Raw genomic sequence first — 18429 nt, 5'->3', positions numbered from 1 at the left:
GATAGATAGATAGATAGATAGATAGATAGATAGATAGATAGATAGATAGAACCATTTTAATGCATAATTCTATTACCAACAATGTAAAAAAAATCTGAGTAAAACCACATGAAACCAGCTCAGCTGCATAGCACTGAGCACAATAATATCTTAATATATTTTGCAAAATTATCTCTTCATAGAGTACAAGAACAATGAAGTTCACAGACTACCAATGCTCCAGACACGTCAATAAATTAACATATTAACCATTTGAGATCTGCATAACATAGAAATGAAGTGAAACGTGATCACAGTACCTTGTATGCAGAATCTTGAAGCCTTTGAGATGAAGATCCGTTTGCTGAGGAAATCGCCTTATGACTCCTTATCCATAATGTTTTTATGTCCTAGTGTTTTGCATATATGCATATCCCATATGTTATTTTCTTACAGGCCTCTAATAATCCAGTCCAGTTGCCTTCTCCTGACTCTGAGCTTGGCTACTGATTTCATTTTTCCAAATAGAGATCTTCAGCACAGCACAGAAGAAAAAAAACACAAGTGCACTGGAAATATGAACACTCTCACATTACCATGTGGGATCCCCTGAATTTTTATTGCAACTTTCTCCCTTGGCTTATTCATGGTGAATGCTACTGTCATGCTGAAAATGAGGCTTACTCATTGCTCTGTGTCTTTCCTCTATAAATAATATCCAGGGAAGAAGGTTTTATATATCTGTTTCCTTAAGAAAATCTATGATGTATACAGTATGAATATTTTCACTCATTCTGGGGAGCCTGCTTGTTTAAAAAAGAAACGCACAGGGAATTGAAGGATGGAAGCACAAGCATCTTGGAGAGTGAAAAAAAAATAGCCAAGATGTCTTGAAGACACAGGCCTGTGGAATAAAAAGCAAACTCATTGAAGTGAAGGCCCCCTTTTCCTTCCCTCCCAGTTGCAGGTTTTATGAGTTTACACGGGGAAGCTCTGAAAATTGCAGATGGGGTGGGGAGAGAAAGGAATCACCTCAATATAATATCCTGTTAATGGGAGCCATAGCACCCTTTGTCCCAGAGATTTCCAAAGGACTTGTCAGTGATCTGGTTTATCCATCATGGTCTTTGGATTGCAGGCAGCAGACACATTCACGCCATACTTGACAGACAGACAAATGCTCTCTCCAAGCATCCATTTTGTGGCTTGGCTGTCTCCATGGTATGGTTCAATAAACACCGTCAAGTTCGGTTTAATACATAAACATTTTTCTGTACTTTTTGGATATAATGGGAGATTTAGTTCAATATTTGATACAAATATGTAGATGAGCAGCACAATTAACACAGACCGGACGCAGCACAATCAAGGTAATGAGCAGTTGTCGCAGCACTTTGTGAAATGTCCTGTCCTTGTGTCGTCTGGGAGTTCAGTATTTCATAATATTCCTTATTTCTTGCGTAGTTAGTGTGTCGCTTGTCTAACCTGTCCTCATCAATGTGCATTGTGTATACAATATCACTATTTACATTGTGTTCCTCAGGAGGCCATGGATTTTCTTTTCCTTGTTTACTTCGCCTAAGTAGTCTATACAATAGCGATGGTCCAAATTGCTCTTCACTAAATAAATAGATAGATAGAATGCACACATATATGTCTATAAACATATGTACGTAGTTGCACGTTTAAATCTAATAATTAGAAATTATACAATATAATTTGGAGCCTAGGTAGATAGATAGATAGATAGATAGATAGATAGATAGATAGATAGATAGATAGAAAGATAGATAGATAGATAGATAGATAGATAGATTAGGATATACACTCATGCATACATCTCTACATAGACATATAGCTAACTAGATACATACTTACAACAAATTATTAGATATTTTACAGCGTATGGGCCTAGATAGAAAGGCACTAGGTGCACGTTTAATGTAAACACCTACATACATATAATTATACAAATAATTATGCATACACGTACCTAGGTACATACATACAACCAGTCATAGAAAGTATATGGCGATACATGGCGTGTTTCGATAGATAGGTAAATACTTTAGTACAGACATAAAATACACTCATATACATCTACCAATGTATAAAACAGACAGAAACTGGCATACACATCTACACGCACAAAAGCAAGTTATGAAAAATTATATGATGGCATGTGTTTCATTGCTTAATAAACCAGACAGACAAACTGATATGCATATATAACAATCGAAAGACAGACAAAAAGCCTTGACAAATGGGTAGACAGACAGACGGATGGAAATACAGGTAGTTACATAGACTTTTGCACACAATTACATATCTATATATTTTCTACCTAGAATGGCAAACCTACTTTTACCATTATCCCACGAGGTTAAAAGAAAACAAAATTAAAGAAAATGTAAATTAGTATTATAAGTTCAGTTGTTAAAAAATTAACTCCTTGGCAATCACCAGATGCCATCTGAACTCCACTGATGATCTGAAAATAACATGTAACAGCTAACATTATGATTGTGTATAACTCTTAAGTTATCTTTTCAATACACAGTTGATGTTTACTAGCATAGAGCCAGGAAGGAAGCGGCCTGAGTTGTAATGCTTTAGTGTGTGAAGTGAATGGCACTTCCATGTGAGAAAGTACATTGGCAGATGAGTACAATGCAATGATTTCTAGCCTTCCAGCAGACAGAGAATGCTCTGTTTGTGGGGGGTTAGGAAGTACACAAGACACCAACTATCAAAGGGAAAGACCTCAGAAGACTAGGAGAGAGATAATACTACAGCCATAAAGTGCCTCTACCTGCTCCTACAATGGCCATCAGTCCCCTAGAGGGAATTTTCATGTGAAATGACTTTGGATTCCAGACTAATTTCAGTGGTGTTGAGCACGGTGTACTAAAAATTCCTTAGTGCAATTACAGCCTAGCACAAATTTGCTTAAGAGCCACAAGTTCCCTTCAAATGTACTTGCAAACTCCTTTTCTTTAAACTGACATCAAATTGTAGACTTCCCCCATTCAGCTTTTTGAGTAAATGGTAGTCATGTTGCTTTGTTTAATATACACTATCATAAGTCTCATTGGAAACCCTGCACTTGAAATGATATTGTCATTGTTTCTGCTTCCCTCTCCAAAATACCACTCCTGTATCAAGGAACCACTATATAAGGAGAATAAAAAATCTGCGAGACATATACACATGCATTCACGCTTTCACATGTCACATGACTATTATCCAAGCAACATAAATGTATGAACAGATTCGTTTGTGTATAAAAAATACTCCGGTGCATGTGTTTTTGCATATGAGTGTGTTTTGCACAATGGTTTCAATTATCATACTATCAAACAGTACACATGCATACCTTCATTCATACTAACAAACATATGGGATAGATAGATAACGCACATAAACATATATTAATTCATACATATGGTATACATACACACCTACACATATATAGATTCAGATAGCTTGCATACATACATACTTATATATGCACACTCATATAGCTTTACATACATATAACGAGTATACGGGATATTTTTATTGTGCCTGCTCTATTTCAGTGAAAATCTGAAATACATTTTATTGTTTTAATCAGCTTCATGTGATCTATATCTATCAATCTATCTATCTCCTATCTATCTATCTATCTATCTATCTATCTATCTATCTATCTATCTATCTATCTATCTATCTATCTATCTATCTATCTATCCATCCATCCATCTATCTATCTATCTATCTATCTATCTATCTATCTATCTATCTATCTATCTATCTATCTATTTATCTATCTATATCTATCCTGAAGATTACCTAAATGTATGCATGCTACATGACTGTATACAACGTCTTGTTGGTTTATGAAATGGATTGATTTGTACACTTCTTTGTCATTGTGTGTGCATCTTTTGTATTTCGTGTGAAGTGTCTATGTATATGTTGTACAGACTCGAGGGTAATGATAATAGTTATATATGGTATAATACAGTGTTTGTTTCTGAGGTCTATTTTTGTCTTTGTCCAGTAATTATTCTTTATGTAAAAGACTCTCACATTAGGTGTATATGTTGTTTGTATTTCTTTAATCTTTTACATTATGCTAAACATATATAAATTTATTTTTGTAATATCTAAAGTATGTTCATCCTTTCTCATTTTCTATAGAAACATTTATAGTGCATGTGTGTTGTGTCTTCGTACCTAAGCATGTATATTATATACATATATGTATGTTACATGTATGTGATTGCTGAAGACAATACTAATGCACATGTTTTCGACTTTCAGATTAAATACAATTGTGGAATATAGTATTGGAAGTATCTGTGGAGTCATGCTAAATGCATTCTGGATAGACTTGTATCACGAAACTATTGTTTGAACAAATATGAATATAATGACTTTCCATGTCAAACAAAGCGCCATGCAACATGGCTAAGTAGGTATTCTACAGACCCAAGGAATAATAATCTACTTGTAGACCATAGGCCCTGAAACTATTCACATGTTCCAGAGTTGCTGTAAAACGAAGAATGGATCATCTTGAGGAGAAATATAAGCGTACTGTACAATATTTAATCTCACAATAGCTAAAAAAAAACAAAAAACCCCAATTTACACAGAATTCTGAGAGAATCTGTACACAAAATGTATACTGTATGCAAACGGAGTATACGATTAGTTTTGTGTTTATGAAAATACTCTTATCAAACCTAAAGGATAAAGACATGAGAAGTACAACGTAAAGATTAAATGAATAGAGGACCAACCCCATATACTGGAAACCAACACCATGTACTGGAAATCAACACCATATACTGGAAACCAACAGTCTGCAAAATTCGTTCTGGGAAATCAACACTATGATTTTATACATCAACTTTCTATATTCGAAATCAACCATTCATAGGGAAAATCAATGCCCTTTAGTGCAATTGCTATGTGTGTGTCTTTATTACTGGAATTTTTTCAATACCTGAATGCAGGTTATGTGCTGCAAGAATGGCATCTACTTAATCTCAACATCATGGTCTGCTATCAACATCATTGTGATCTGCAAAGTGTTTGGATCAAAGACAATTTGGTATTTGTTCATGTATCAGTAATACATAAAGTTTATTTGTTCATGAATCTATAATATATAAAGTTATGGCGAAAATAACTACAAAGTAACTAAATAAATATATAAAAACACAGGACATAGGAACGACACTGCTAAGCAGCTAGCTATGTTGTATGTATGTATTTCCTTATTTCTAATAACAAATATCTATTATTATGTAGAAATGTATATATTAACAGATAGATAGTTGATAGATTAGATATTTTCATATCTAGATAGATAGATATGGAAATATCTAATCTGTCAATCATCTATCTGTTAATATATACATTTCTAAAAAGACTATAGATATTCATATATAATAAGACTATATAATAAGACTATAGATATTCTTATATTAACAGCTGCGTCAATAGATGGATGGATAGATGGATGTCATTTGGCTAGTCCTGCTGGATTATTTTGCAAATAGTTTGCTATTGGGACAAGTATCTATGTGTGAGTGCTAATTAATCTTTAATTGTTTAAAGTTGCTAATAGTTACTATTCATATCTAATTCTGAATGCTATATGTTCTGTATAATATATCTTATTCGGATGTTCTAATGTTTCATACATATCATTGACTATTTTCTTAATGTCGCAATATGAGAAGACGTTAATGAAATAAATATTATCCATAAATATAAGATTGTCGGTAGTGCACCTGTAGAGAAAATATCTTACTCTTACTACCCACATTACATTATATCTATATGTTCTACATAGGACCTTAAGTAATCACTGTTTAGTATTCATCTGTAAAAATTATTCCCCTTTTCTTTATTTTTTTCCCCCAGATTTATTTCTGTAACGAAAATAATTATGGCACAGAATACAAATAGCACTTTAATGATACACATAGCACTGAATATAATAATCGATCACAACGTATCTTCTGTCTGTAACAGTCTGGTCATTTTAATAGAGGGTTTTGTGAAATTGTAAGAAAAGGACAGATCACCTTCATAGTAAAGGTGGATTGGGGATCCGATTCCACCATGCTTCAGTTGCCCCTGTCTGTGATTTTCTTTTAGAAATATTATATTCCTACATAACCCCCTATTTCCTTAAGAAGTCACGAAATGAAGCATTTAACAGCTCCCTGTGAATGCAACCTCCTGTTCTCATTGCCAGGAACAGTGCTCTGTCATTCTGTTATGGTTTAGAGCCTATATAACTAAATAATTTAATAAGATTTCTCTAGGAAGAGTCCTTTTGTCTAGCCACAATAATCTGAGTATACTCATTCTACCAGGAAACAATGGCAAGGGGAGCAAATTAGATACAGCTAGAAGCCTGGGCTAAGATTATACATCCCCTGCTTCCTCTCTATACTTCCCGGGTGCTGGCATCTTCAGGGGCTCCCTCCCCTTCCTTCCCGGACACTGGCATCCATAGGGGTTCCCTCCCCTTCCTTCTCAGACACTAGCAGCTATAGGGGCTCCCTCCCCTTTCTTCTCAGACACTGGCATCCATAGGGGCTCTCTCCCATTCCTTCCCAGACACTAGCATCTATAGGGGCTCTATCTCCTTCCTTCTCTGGCACTGGTATCCTTACTGAGGCTCCCTCTCCTTCTTTCCCCGGCGCTGGCATCCTTAGCAGGGCACCCTCCTCTTCCTCCCAGTGTACACGCATCCTTAGGGGCTCCCTCTCATTACATCTTGGGCATTGGCATCCTTAGAGGATCTGTTCACTTGCCCTCTTAGGAAGCCACTTGCAGAGCATTAAAGGAAATCGTTGTTCTTGATGAAGACGAACTGACGTAATTAAGGCAGTTTCTTGTTGCCGCGTTAAAACAGTCAATCCCAACAACATGAAACTACCTAAACCACGGATCAGCTGGGTGACAAGATGCAACATCCACAATCCCTTGTCGGATAAAGAAGAGGAGGGAGCAAAACATAAATAAAAGAGAAAGAAATGGGTGTAAATGCTTGAATATCCCTCCTAGGAGGCTATCAAAGCTTGCACAATCTTCAGTCTATAGCAGATGCTGTCAACTCCAGTGCCCAAGGCAGCCTCAGGATAACACAGCCTCACAGCCATTTCCAGATTTTCATCTCTTTCATTTACAGACCCTTAATAAGGAAAAGGGATGTGCTCATTCACAGCCCCCCACCCCTCTTATCCCTCCCCAATGCTCAGATATCCAACTCATTTAACAAGGTATCTCAATTCCATCCTGAAGTGATAGGAGCAGGCACATCTCAGCATTAACCATAGTGTCAGGATCCATGCATTTAACCTGTAATTGCTCGGATGCTTCCAATTCAAGCTTCGTAGAATGTAGAGATAGCAATCACATAGCACTGGCTGCAGAGAGGACTAAACCAGCACAAGTAGATAGTATGCCAGAAAACGAATGCTAGGAATATTTCTTCAAACCCAACAAAGCATGACTATTATTATTCTCATACTGCAAAACAGAGTCAATAATCCACAGTGCACAAAGCTATCCTCATTCTATACAGTAAAACTCCATAATAGACAGTAAATCAATAATAAATAAAGCAAAAAATCTTTGCAAACTCTGCAAAACCACATAATGCATTGCAAGAACCATGCACAACCTGCATCCGCCAACTCTATTACTACATGTTCAGTGCAGTTGCCAATCAACAACAGTTAACAGAATATCTGAGACAGATAGTGGGTAAAAAGCATGCAGTCTTACCTTTGTGTGTCTTGGACATGCCACCTCTGCCATTGTATAGAGATGTTATCCCTTTGTCCTGCTTGGGGCAGTGCTTGGCTATTCCTTGCCATGTACAGTGGCTGATTCTTTCTTAAAAAGAGCACCCAAAGCCATAAGTAGTGTGTATCCAAAGATTGCAGCACAGACTATGAGTCCCTTCCCTCTTCTGGAGTCACCTTTAAATGCATCTTTTACTGCCGCGGCACATTATATTTGCAGATCATAAAATCCACCTCCACCGCTTTAGCAAGACTGTCCTGACATTACTGTTTTATGACCTTGACTTATTGTGGTCACCTGGATAATATTTAAATCAACGTTATGCTCTCTCACTTATGTTCTAGCTGCTAAGATGGTCTCCTAAAAGCCTTCCAAGAATAAAAGACCCCCAATAAGAATAATAATATTACAATAGATATATAAGGAGCAAACAGTGAGGGATGGCTGACTGAGACCAGACTGCTATTGAAATGCACTGCAAGAATAAGTCAAGTAATCTCAGTTCTAGGAAATTTATTTTTTATGTCCACAAAGGAAAATACATGCAAAAATGACACATACATATTGTATTTAAATAACAGACACGAGAAATGTATTCTTTAAGGATTATCAATACTGTCTTATCTTTTCTTACTTAAATATGCAGTGGACCAGATAAAGAAACTGCATAAGATATAGATTTCTATATATATTTTCTTATATAGAGAGAAAGTTCATAACTTCACTGCAAATTCTCATTTACAAACATTTAAAATTCGATTTGTCATTCGAGTTCCAGATACAATATACAGATTACACTGATGTAAGAAAGCAAAGTTGTAATTTTTTTTACTTTTTTAATATATATATTTGAATTATTTTTTTTTTAAATTATTTTTATGTTTATTTAAAGCATTGTTTGGCAGGATAATGAGATTAAAAAAGATCTCTGGAGTTTTTGTGCTGGAAGTAAATAACTTAAAATACAATTTCAGTAGCTGGCTCACTGACCATCTTTACATAGAAACAAGGATGCAATATATAATAGGATCATGCATTATACTGAAGCGCCTGTCTTTATGTACAAACTGTGGGCAGGGAGAGAAGGGAACACCTAGCCTGACATTCTGACTACCTGCTTTATCTTAAAGCGTTGCATTAATGACTTTAGAAAATGTACAAGTGGGGATTATGTTTTGCTATTTATGTCTGAGTCGTCTTATTGGTGGAGTTGGGGGCCTAGGGGATGTTCAGGACTCCTTGGATTGATTTTTTTTGTCTTCATTTATTTTAAGTGAAATTAAAATTTGATGTCAGTTCTCGAATCCGGTTTTCTCTGTTCATTTTCTTCAGTTTCATCCTGCGGTTTTGAAACCAAATTTTCACTTGTCTGTCTGTTAAGTTGATACTCTTACTAATCTCTAGGCGGCGCTCACGGGTCAAGTACATATTAAATAAGAATTCCTTCTCCAGTTCCAAGGTCTGATGCTTAGTGTAAGGACACCTTTTCTTTCTTCCGCTCTTAGCTGTCAGCCAATTTCCTGCAGCGTTTTCTGCCTTTATATCCTCTGTTAAAGATAATATTAAATATAAGTATTCCGGGAAAGGACTCATATGAAGATACGTTCCTATGTGGCACTAGATGCATTACAGCTGCCATTCTACCCATTCGACTGATTGCACACACATGTGTACATACGCCAGCAGTGCACAAAAGCCCGCATACCCGGGTTACACATTGCTGCATTCAGACCAACGTGGCAGATACCATTTATTTTTATCTAATAATGATCTAAGTAATGCCTTTTCTGTTCTAATATTCCATTGACTGCATGGCACACGTCACAGAGGGATTGATACACAATTGTGCATGTCCTTGGGTAGAAAAAGTAGCATAACTTTGTAATCTGCAGATATTCATCAGTACCAATTTTACTGTACCCTCAAATAAAATGTCCACAAAGATCCCTAAGCCTACCTTCACCATGAATATGTATCCGTGAATATACATATAGACGCATATAGATGTATGTGGGTCCGTGTGTATGTATGATACTTGGTGTTATATTCTCTTACATGCTTTCACCCACCCCCTCTGATTAATAGAGGTAGCACACATTATCTAATATATATATATATATATATATATATATATATATATATATATATATATATATATATATATATATATATATATATATATATATATATATATATATATATATCCAATAGATAATGTGTATATATTACTATTTTTATATATTACCGGTATATATAAAATAATGAGGTTGTCAATGCTACATGTATGGGTGGGTGCACATGTACCTACTACGAAGGCACATTCGATCATTCGATTCCTTCATTTTTACAGTAGTGCAATAAGGTTTCAATGAATATCTATCTATCTATCTATCTATCTATCTATCTATCTATCTATCTATCTCTTTATCCGTTTATCTGCCGTTCTAATTCTCTGTACTCATACTATAGGAATATAGGCATATATCTGGGAGTAGCTGCACCTGATATTTATGTAATGTGCGTTCATGTAAGTGACTATGGTATACATAGTTAAATGCAAACACTCTCAAATCCCACATGTGCACATGACTACATGTCTACACATAAGCATGACCCCAGCTGCCCATGCTACATTTTTTACGGATGTTGTTTTTGCATAAGTGCAAGTATGTCAATAAATGTGCTCAATGTACAAACTGCAAATGTCCTTTGCAAACCATCCCTCATGTGTGTGCATACACACGTATACACACATTTGTGACCTTCACATGTACATGTACTTGTTTGCCAAACTTCATTTGCATGTGTTGTATCATTCGAGTATATGTGAATGTATATAACAAAGTGAGCCTATGACAAAAGTTTAAAATGTTGTCGATTTGCAAACCAGCTCATGGTATACATGCGAACATGTATACAGCACAAGAATTTATACACTTCTATTGCATATCAGTGGTCATATGTACATGTATTCAAAAGTCTGTTCCGCTATAAGGCAGTAAATATAAACACCTCTTGGATACACATGTACATATATATCTACATGTACATAAGAACACGAGTCCAGCTTACTGCTGCATGTTTTCTGTGCATCATTTATGTACATGTAAAGCGTACTTAGAAAATTAAATTTGTAAATTGAAACAAATTGTACACATGTGCAGCTATGCGTGTGTGTGTGTGTATATACATACACATATACACATATATACACACATATACACACTAATATACACACATATATATATATGTATATATATATATATATATATTCTCAATTGGACATATTTTTGTTTGTGTGCCTGTGTATAGCAGTGTGCTGTGATATGCATGGGTGATTGCGCGTATTATTAGGTCACATATGTGCACATTTAAGTATAACTGAATGCTAACATTATTTTGGGGATCGAAATGTGATTATATTCTATGGTGCAAGTTATACCCTACTTGCCATGTGAGCGGAGAATTTTACCTCAGAGTAACAATAGCTGCTATATTCGCTATGTTCTTTTCAATTCCTGTTTCAACAATCCTCAAATGTTTTAAAATAGAAAGGCAAATTGTATGAAGCATCAATTCAGTTGGTTGTGTGCATGCAGCAATGACATTAGAGCAGGAAATAAGCCATTTTACACCAGGAGACAAACATTTACAGCAACTTTAGGATAACAACGAATAAATGCAAAGGAAGCCATTACACAGCAGGCAATGACTGCACACAGACAACAAATAAATGACCAACAATATACAGCCAAGGAAGACCCACAAAAGTCTACAAAACTATCACAAAACTACACCGGAAATATAAGCAGTTTCATGATAGCTACATAAACCCTGAAATGCCTTATTTTCTATTGTGTTTATTTCCTGCAAATTAATAGAACATCTGGAACAGGTTATGGAAGGAACCTGATTTGATTTTGATTAATCTGTTTTCATAAACTTGACTTTGCTTGGTACAATAATAATTATTTTTTTAAATAAAAAACGCAGGTATAATTACTAAGCAGAATAATACAAATATATGAACATTTTTGCCACTGAAAATTCACAATCTCAATGAAGAAGTCCAGTAAACTGCACCTTAATATAAACAAGTCTCAAAGCTTCCAGATCTTCGCCAGACATAAACATACGATGTGCTCTTACTACTATTACTACTACTTTGTTTACTAGATGAATGGCTGCTTTCCATTCTCTATTATACGTCATACTGGATTTTAAATGCAGTATAGTCTTATAGCATTACGTTGCAAAGCTCTTTTCTTTTCACTGCTTTGTCTTGAAATAAATAAAACACATAACACATGACACAACCAATATAGTTTCGTGCATTAGAATTGCACAAATAACGCACAAATGCACAGTAGAGTAAACAAGAATCTACATGAATAAACAGAATTAGCTAAATATCTCCCACTTTCTCTCTATTACACACACACACATGTATATATATATATATATATATATATGTATATACACACACATATATGTATATATATATATATATATATATATATATATACATACATACACACACACACGTTTTTGCTGCAATATATGCAAGTGCTTGTATGAAGAAAATATTCATGGCATAGAGGCATTTATACATATCCATAGTGGGCTAGATTGTAATCTGCATTCATACACGCAGAAAAATAGAGACTTGCACAGTACATATGGGTAGACGGATGGATGCATAGATAGATAGATAGATAGATAGATAGATAGATAGATAGATAGATAGATAGATAGATAGATAGATAGATAGATATGCATATCTATCTATCTATCTATCTATCTATCTATCTATCTATCTATCTATCTATCTATCTATCTATCTATCTATCTATCTAAATCTCCGGTTTTTACCAGCTGCTTGCAAATATTATCCCAAAAAAGGAACTGCAAAGTGCACATCAAACGAGGCTAAATAGCACATCACAGTCACCCCAACCTTCATCATAAAATTTCCAATTCAGACTTCTAAAATAACAGCTAAAGTAGAAAGATAGGGACATACATTCACAAGAAATATATAACAGTTTCAATATCAAACTTCCTATAATTTGGATTGTGTACACGCTCTGGTCACCCTAGACTGAGAGGTTTGGGGTCTCTGTAGGCAATTTAGCGCTATACATACAGGTCAGTGACTGGGGCAGTAGGTCTCTTACCTTTAGCTTCGTTGTCAGAGTTGTCAGTGCTGGTGTCAGTGTTCTTGGCCATCTCCTTGTCTGCCTCTGGTGCTGCTACTTTGGCAGCTGGGAGGCTCCTTTCTGTTTTGATCTCATTAGCAGTAGCATTGCTGGGGTTGGTGCTCAAGTTGGTGGCCAAGGTCTGGTTATCCGTCTTGGTGTTTTCGGGGAAGCCCACCTTGCCCCCCGCTTGTTGCTGCTGCTGCTCCAGGATTTCACTTCTTGGATTCATACTCGTCCTGTTGTCAAAACTTGCCTCAAACTCGTTGGTATTATGATTCTTCTCCATGGAGTAACCTTGGCTGGCACGATAGTAGCTGGGCACAGGGACCTCATGGTCAGTGGCTCGAGAATCGGGTATCTGGTTGGGGTAGAGGGCAGCCTCTGTAGCATTTTTTGCCCTCTTGTCAGCGCTGTACATGCAGCACACATTTTCCTCCTTGACATTGGTTGGGAAGGAGCAAGAGGAAAGCTGTCTTGCAACAGGTTGTTCAATCCTATAAGTATTTTTGGGGTCGCACCAATTGTCCAGTTGAGATAGGTAAGATGGGTAAGAGTTGAGAGACAAGCTGGGGTTATTCACCTCATCTCTTTTGGAAAGAGACGGGACAATCCCACAGTTTCTCATCATCCCACAGCTGAAATCGCTCCCAGACTGCATATACATCCCTTGGTTGGAGGAATAATTGTCTCCTCTGCAGCTAGAGTCCATCAAAAACGAGTTAGGAGTCACATTGCTGGGACATGACATTTTCAGAGAGGCTTTTTAAAGAGGAATACTACAGCCAGAGGCTGACATCTTTTTTTTTAGGGAAAAATATCAGCACCATAATTATCCAGGCATTGGCCCCACCACGTGACTGCCAGGCCAATGAGGATTGAAAATGGCCTTGGTGATTCAGACGCGGGTGACGTCACAAGGGTCAAGTTGTCGGGGAATTGCGAAATGAGCGTGGAGCAATAGCGCCATCTATCAGATTTTGTCTGGTATAGCACCGGGCACCTTCAAGTTGAACAAAGGAAAGAACGCTGCAGTTTTGTTTACCAATGAACAATCGCAAGTCCAGAGAGAAGAGGACACATCCAGAGGTAAAGCCTAATTCCACACAAGTTTTATCTGCCTAGAGAGCTTAGAATACTCAGTACATCTTGTTCTAGCTATTTAGTTCCGTTTTACCCTATTCTTTCCTCCATTAAACAGGGGAACTCAAAATGACCCCCATATATCACTGCACTCGTGTGCCGAAGCAACTTCATATCTTAAAATATCCCCAACTATACTTAGAATACACCTCTCTCCTCAATTTTTACCCTTCTAAGACCCCCATAGACCTAAAAGACCAAAACGATTTCAGAAATACTATTTCCATCTCCTTCTTATCCAAATTTGTCGTAGGATGCAAATACAGGTACTACAGAGCTTCCCCTACATCCATCTAATTTTAGTCGTTTGCAGAGTAACCTTAGCTAAATGTTCTTTAAATGTGTTAACTAGATCTGTAGAACCGTTTCCGAGTCTATAAAGAAATTATTTTTTGTGCAATAACAGCAATTAATGTGCCTAGCATAATCTGCATATAATGCCATGGCTTTGAAAATTGTTAAAAGTATTTTAGATACAGGTATAGGAGTGTATTTCCATAGCAACAACAAGATGTGACGACTGCTGTAAGTAATTTTATTCCAGATTGCACTATTTTAGAAGATATATATATATATATATATATATATATATATATATATATATATATATATATATATTTACATATATATATAATATTATGTGTGAGTGTGTGTATGTATATATATATATATATATATATATATATATATATATATATATATATATATATATATATTTGAGATAAACCAGCGTTTGTATGTGTATGTTAAAACAAACTACTGTCTGGAGGCTTGACTGCCAAACACAAATGCATTAAAAAACTAAAATGAAAAATAAATAAAAAAAACTGAATAAAAGAAGTATTTTGCAACAGGGTAAAGTTATAGTGTACATTATTAGATTATCTATCTATGCTTTACTATTATAGTGCGTAAAAATACGAGTCCTTCTATTCATCTACTCGCTAATTAATATGTTAACTTTGCTGCCTTTTATTCAAACCCCCACCCCCCAAAGATTCAGATTTGCTACAAAAAGAGAGAACATTGTTTAAAATGAGAGATAATTATTCATCCAACAACTGTATGTAGCGGTCGGCTGTTTATTTTTCTGCCCCTGTCCTGGTTTGAATTAGTTGCAAAGAAAGAAAATAAAAAAACAATTAGAAGAAGGCTGGATACTTCCCTGTCTCAAGGACAACTAAATCAACGCCAAGTTGAGCAATCCAGATTTTTGCCCATGCGTTTTCTGTAAAGACTCCCGGCTACTATGTATCACAATATGTTATTACACATATGTATATGGAGATAGAGATAAATGAAGTTTGTGGCTATTATACTTTTAGTGAAAATAAACGCTGTTAAATCTTTACCTTGGAGATTCGCTGGGAGTTCATGATCCTCTTTTGTGAAAACACAGACAAGTTTCCGCTGGCCTAAACCCTAAAAGTATATATGGCTTCACCTATAGAAAACAGTAAAAGCCTCACTTCAGACGCCATTTGGCTTCCTTAGAAAGCTATTTGAGACTTTATGGCCTCTATTTGTGTTAGTTGCTTTGACTTCTAAAACTGTCTGGAAGAAATCGTTTGGTTTTATGGTAAGCAAAGAAAATTCACATCATATTTATAAGCCCAGGATAAAAATTTAGTATGGACACCATTATTTTTTAATTTATAGGACTAAGAGAGCTTGATGCTTTCTTATTATGGCATCTTATCTATCTTTATTTCCCTTTTTTGTATTCTTACCAGTTCTAGAGAATAATTTATTATCTTTTCCAGATTTTTTTGTCCTGCAATCATTTCACGAAACCTTTATATTTCCAATATTTTGCTGTTGGTTCTGGGGGTGATTTGACGGATTGTATGTACAATGGTATTTGAAAGTATTGTATTTTTTATTATATGCTTTGTGTGTCTCTGTGTTTGTTTTGTTTCCTACAGATCTTGGAGCCACAATTGATGACGTAGAACTTTGATCATGGCTGACGTCAAAGCATAATAGAAGATTTTTCCAATCCAATCCGGATATCATCGATTATCATTTCATTTCATAAATAAATGTTCAATAGAATACAAATCTTTCAGTATTATGTGATAGACAGACAGACAGATAGATAGATAGATAGATAGATAGATAGATAGATAGATTTAGTTACATGTGTACACGGATGGATGGATGGATGAATGAATGAATGGGTAGATAGATAGATAGATAGATGTATTTGCGTGTGTACATGGAGGGATGGATGGATAGATAGATAGATAGATAGATAGATAGATAGATAGATAGATAGATAGATAGATATCAGACCAGTATTAAGTGTAAGCGTTATTAATTTTCAAGTTAACAAGAAAATATACAGGATTGCACTACATCCTATCAAATCATCCAGTTCATTATTTTCTTTATGGAAAAAGCTATTAAACCCACAAGCAGTGTCTACAGGAGACCGGATATTGTTTAAAGTTAAAAATAATTACTATTATGATAAACATGGATCATTAAAGTGGAAAGATAGAAAATTCATCAACCTAAATAGAGCCCCCGTTGGGACAACTGCTTTTGTCTAATTGCACAATATAAATACCAAACATCATACATTAAACCTGGAGTCTTTACAATGTATGGTGGCTCTTTATACATTGTTATACAGCAGATTCACGTGTTGGCTGGTAGATCGGACCTATGCTTCAAACAAAGAGCCAATGGAGAAGGGGTGGGGGCAATAATAATAAAATATTAATAGCTTCAATATAGATCAGGCCCTTATAACAGATGCAGATTGGGAAATTTGACACCATAAGGTGCTCCAGTACTATCTCCACCCACCATGATCAATATAGTTATAGGCTGCTTCTATGCTCAGCAAGATATACATGATAGCTCATTGTCCCACTGTGAAGAAGAGTGTGATATGACATCTTCATTTCAGTTTATTTCATCTATTCCAGTGAATCATGTTTATTATGCACACTAAGTAAATAGTGGATGAGGTACCCCTGATACCAGCAGTAGAACCATTTAGTGTAAAGTATCCCCAGTGTCCATTTGAGCTCTGCGCTATAAATGTATATACAGAATTACTGTGTGCAGATCCTGGAGTCCACTATTCCTCAGAGAATGGATATATCAGTATCAATGACTACACTTTAGATCCTAAGATTAAACAATGATATTGTTTGTAACTCACACCAACCTTAAAAAGTGTATATTGATTGCACTCCAGCTCCATCAAACATTAAAGGCTCTCTGCATCCTGCTTTATTCTTTGCTGGTAACATAAGTCTCGGAATTATAGCACCAGATTAAATTGCACTTGATCTTGCGATAAATTTTATTAAATTTCCTTTATTCACACTGCGAGGGTCACAATATCCAGAATTTGTGGGGGTAATCTCAACCAAGCGCCTGGAAAAGTTCTATTTCTTTAGGAGTGGGCTTATATAAACAGTCCTATAAAATAATAGAATTGCTTATTCTATTATCTATCTATCTATCTATCTATCTATCTATCTATCTATCTATCTATCTATCTATGTATCTCTCTATCGTGCATCTCTTATTTATTTTCATTCATTCACTGATTAATTCTTTCATTCAATTTTTTTTATTAATTCATTTATTTATTTAGCTGTCCGTAAACACTATGGATTTTTAATGCTATGCAGGTGTAGTATATTGTAAATAAAGAGACATGTACACACTAATATATTTTATTAACAAATAGAACACCATTTCTACCTTTGGATATTCGAAAAATGTAGTTTACACAAAATAAGTATTGTTATATCACAGGAAAATACACTTTTGGGTGATGCAAGCAGATGTGAAGACAAAGAATCATGTACCTTTCCTGTCCTTGGGGATAATTTCTTAACCAATATAATTTACTGATTGTATTGAGCTAATTTCACCATATATATGTATGTATTTGAGAAAAAAAATAATTTAAAAAATGTTTATGCTTGCAATATGTCGCAAATTAGCCATTGTGAATAAATGTATGAAATATCCTTCGTAGCTATACAAAAAAAGAAGACAAAATGAAAAGCAAAGGATCTAAAAGGAACAAAATTCAAGGTGTCATAATTTTATCTGTATTGCAATGACGATAACAGAAAATGTACAATTTTTTTAAAATAACAATTATGATGACGATAATAATCTCACTTTTGTTTGTTCACATAGAATTGCGGCCTGATTTGCTACACCATATGGATTTAATTGTTGCGTGTTAGGAAAAGTCCGTTAAGGAAAAAAAAAACATAATGGAGAGGATGTGCTTGGTCTGTAGCGTGGAAAG

The 18429-nt window shown here is 35.4% G+C and overlaps 2 protein-coding genes across 6 annotated transcripts in view; both read right to left on the bottom strand.

The window, feature by feature from the left end:
• Positions 1-8064, bottom strand: part of HOXC4 (homeobox C4) — a 113023-nt gene extending 104959 nt beyond the window's left edge. For 2 of the 5 annotated variants that reach the window (XR_010787275.1, XR_010787279.1), the window contains exon 1: positions 7780-7970. The gene's annotated coding sequence lies outside the window, so the exon portion shown is untranslated. Of the gene's footprint in view, positions 1-299; positions 1600-7779 lie in introns of all 5 variants that reach the window. The other 3 variants (XR_010787280.1, XR_010787276.1, XR_010787269.1) reach the window with 3 other exon arrangements.
• A 232-nt stretch (positions 8065-8296) lies between these two features.
• HOXC10 (homeobox C10) lies at positions 8297-13833 on the bottom strand. Its single transcript, XM_066584269.1, has 2 exons — positions 12978-13833; positions 8297-9347 (listed from the first exon to the last, which is right to left on the bottom strand). Exons 1-2 carry the CDS (start codon positions 13747-13749, stop codon positions 9070-9072), a joined length of 1050 nt encoding a protein of 349 aa, XP_066440366.1. The 5' UTR covers positions 13750-13833; the 3' UTR covers positions 8297-9069.
• Between the last annotated feature and the right edge of the window lie 4596 nt (positions 13834-18429).

This window comes from Eleutherodactylus coqui, chromosome 1 (assembly GCF_035609145.1).
Source record: "Eleutherodactylus coqui strain aEleCoq1 chromosome 1, aEleCoq1.hap1, whole genome shotgun sequence".
Taxonomy (NCBI): Eukaryota; Metazoa; Chordata; class Amphibia; order Anura; family Eleutherodactylidae; genus Eleutherodactylus; species Eleutherodactylus coqui.
This window is presented reverse-complemented; position numbering and strand designations above follow the sequence as displayed.